The sequence below is a fragment of the Gracilinanus agilis genome, chromosome 6 (assembly GCF_016433145.1).
Source record: "Gracilinanus agilis isolate LMUSP501 chromosome 6, AgileGrace, whole genome shotgun sequence".
NCBI lineage: Eukaryota > Metazoa > Chordata > Mammalia > Didelphimorphia > Didelphidae > Gracilinanus > Gracilinanus agilis.
In genome coordinates this window covers 203,637,805-203,639,551 of record NC_058135.1, presented here as the reverse complement: position 1 = coordinate 203,639,551, position 1,747 = coordinate 203,637,805, and the positions used below count along the sequence as shown (strand labels likewise).

General features: G+C 56.4%; 1 protein-coding gene across 2 annotated transcripts in view; it reads right to left on the bottom strand.

Moving 5' to 3' along the window:
* FBXL5 (F-box and leucine rich repeat protein 5) overlaps window positions 1-632 on the bottom strand; it is a 54,021-nt gene extending 53,389 nt beyond the window's left edge. The window contains exon 1 of one of the 2 annotated variants that reach the window (XM_044680071.1): window positions 533-632. In XM_044680071.1, coding sequence (XP_044536006.1) covers window positions 533-616 — 84 coding nt within the window. In that variant the 5' untranslated portion in view covers window positions 617-632. The remainder of the gene's footprint in view (window positions 1-532) is intronic. The other variant, XM_044680072.1, reaches the window with a different exon arrangement.
* Window positions 633-1,747: the final 1,115 nt, after the last annotated feature.

The following is a 1,747-nucleotide window of genomic DNA, read 5'->3' as shown; positions in this document are numbered from 1 at the left end:
GGGGATAGGGAGGGGATAAGTTGGGGGAGGGGATTAGTTGGGAGAAGGGGTAGGTTAGGGAGAGGGGATAGAGGGATATGGGGAAACAGGGTGAAGGATGAGGGAGGAATATGGGGAGGGGAGATAGGGAAGGGGCCGAGATGGGGGGAAGGGAGAAGCTGAGAAAGGGAGAAATAGGAGAGAGATGGGGAAGGGGCTGAGCAGGGAGTGCCATGCCCCTCCCCGCCCGGGCAGATCTCGAGTCTCCCGGGAGCCGAGCGCCCAAACCCCGAGGGGGCCGCCAGGGAGGCCTAGCTCGGTCCCCGCGCCCCTAGGCGCCCAGGCTCCGGGGTGGAGGAGCGTGGAAGCGGGCCTCTGAAAGCTGGGGTCGGGGCATCCCCCAAGGAGGCAGAAACGGTGACAGCTACGCTGCGCAGACGGTAATTCGCTGGGGCTCCGGGCGCCGCGCAGGCCGCCCAAGCTGGGCCGGGGCCGCCGCCTCGGCCGCTCGCCCCCAACCTTCGGCCAGTGGAGGCCCCACCCTCCCCTTTACCTTGTCGCAGTAGAGCCCCACCAGCTGCTTCATCCGCCAGTGCGGGGCGGTAAACACGTCCACCTCTTCGGGGAAGGGAGCCATCTCCTCCGCCTCCTCCTTCTCAGCCGCCGCCGCCGCCGCCTCTCCATAGACTCCCTCACCGCCGGGCAGAGGCGGCCGCGCGCCGACCGCCCCTCCCCTGCGCGCGCATGCGCGGGCGCCCGTTCCGTCAGGCGCGCACGTCTCAGCCCTCTTTTACCCCTCCCTCCTAGGGGGAAGGCTAGTGGGCTCGCGAGCCACCGCCATGCGGTCGGGAGTGGGGACAGGGGGTTGGGGGGGGGAGGGGGAGAAAGCTCCTGGCCCACGTGACCAAGGCGAGCGCGCTCCCCTAGCTAATGTTAGTTCTACTCCTTTTTCTGTCTCTTACCCTTACTCTTATCTTCTGCATTCTTCACCCTTCTTTCCCTCTACTTGACGCAGTCAAGAGAAGAAAAAGAAGACAAACAAAAACCAGACCTTTTCTGTTAGCGGCATTCAAAATTATACTTTCTGGCAAAATGTTTTCCGCGTGAAAGGAGGACGCAGGGGAGAAGATGCATTTCCTTCTCTCCCGGTTTGCAGTTTTTATCGCGCAAACCACCAACCTGCTGCCCCTTACATTTTTTTCTTGGTTCTGTTTTTGATTCGTTTTTTTCTTTCTCCCAGTGCCAAATATAATAATAGCTCTGATTGTAGCGGTGTTGTGGTTAGGTAACATCATTCCAGCAGGAAGCCCCAAGCACTTGGTGCCCCAGGCCAAAGTTACCCTGTAGTCCTGATCTCGGGGCGATAGGACTTAAGCTGGCCTGCTGACCGCGTTCTACCTAGAACTGTCATTTTCAAGAGTTACTGGAATAGTTCTCTGAATTCCCATGGCTTAATTGTAGACAGTTCTCGTCATAATCTTCAGGATGTAATACCACAGGGGCCTTGCATTGCTCACACTGGCCCACGCCAGTTAAATCATGGTGGCAGAAGGAAGGGGGTCGAAATGGATGCCCAGAGTATTATAAAGATTTTATTATGCATATAAGCAAAAGCTATTAATGAGTTTGTAACTGGTCCCCGTAACTCCCGTGATCTCAAGTTCTTCATCTCTAAAATATGAGAGTAGAGTGGATTGGATATCCCATCCTGAAATTTTCTGATTCCATATTAGTCCTTTTTGTGATGAAATGATGGCTGTGAATATTA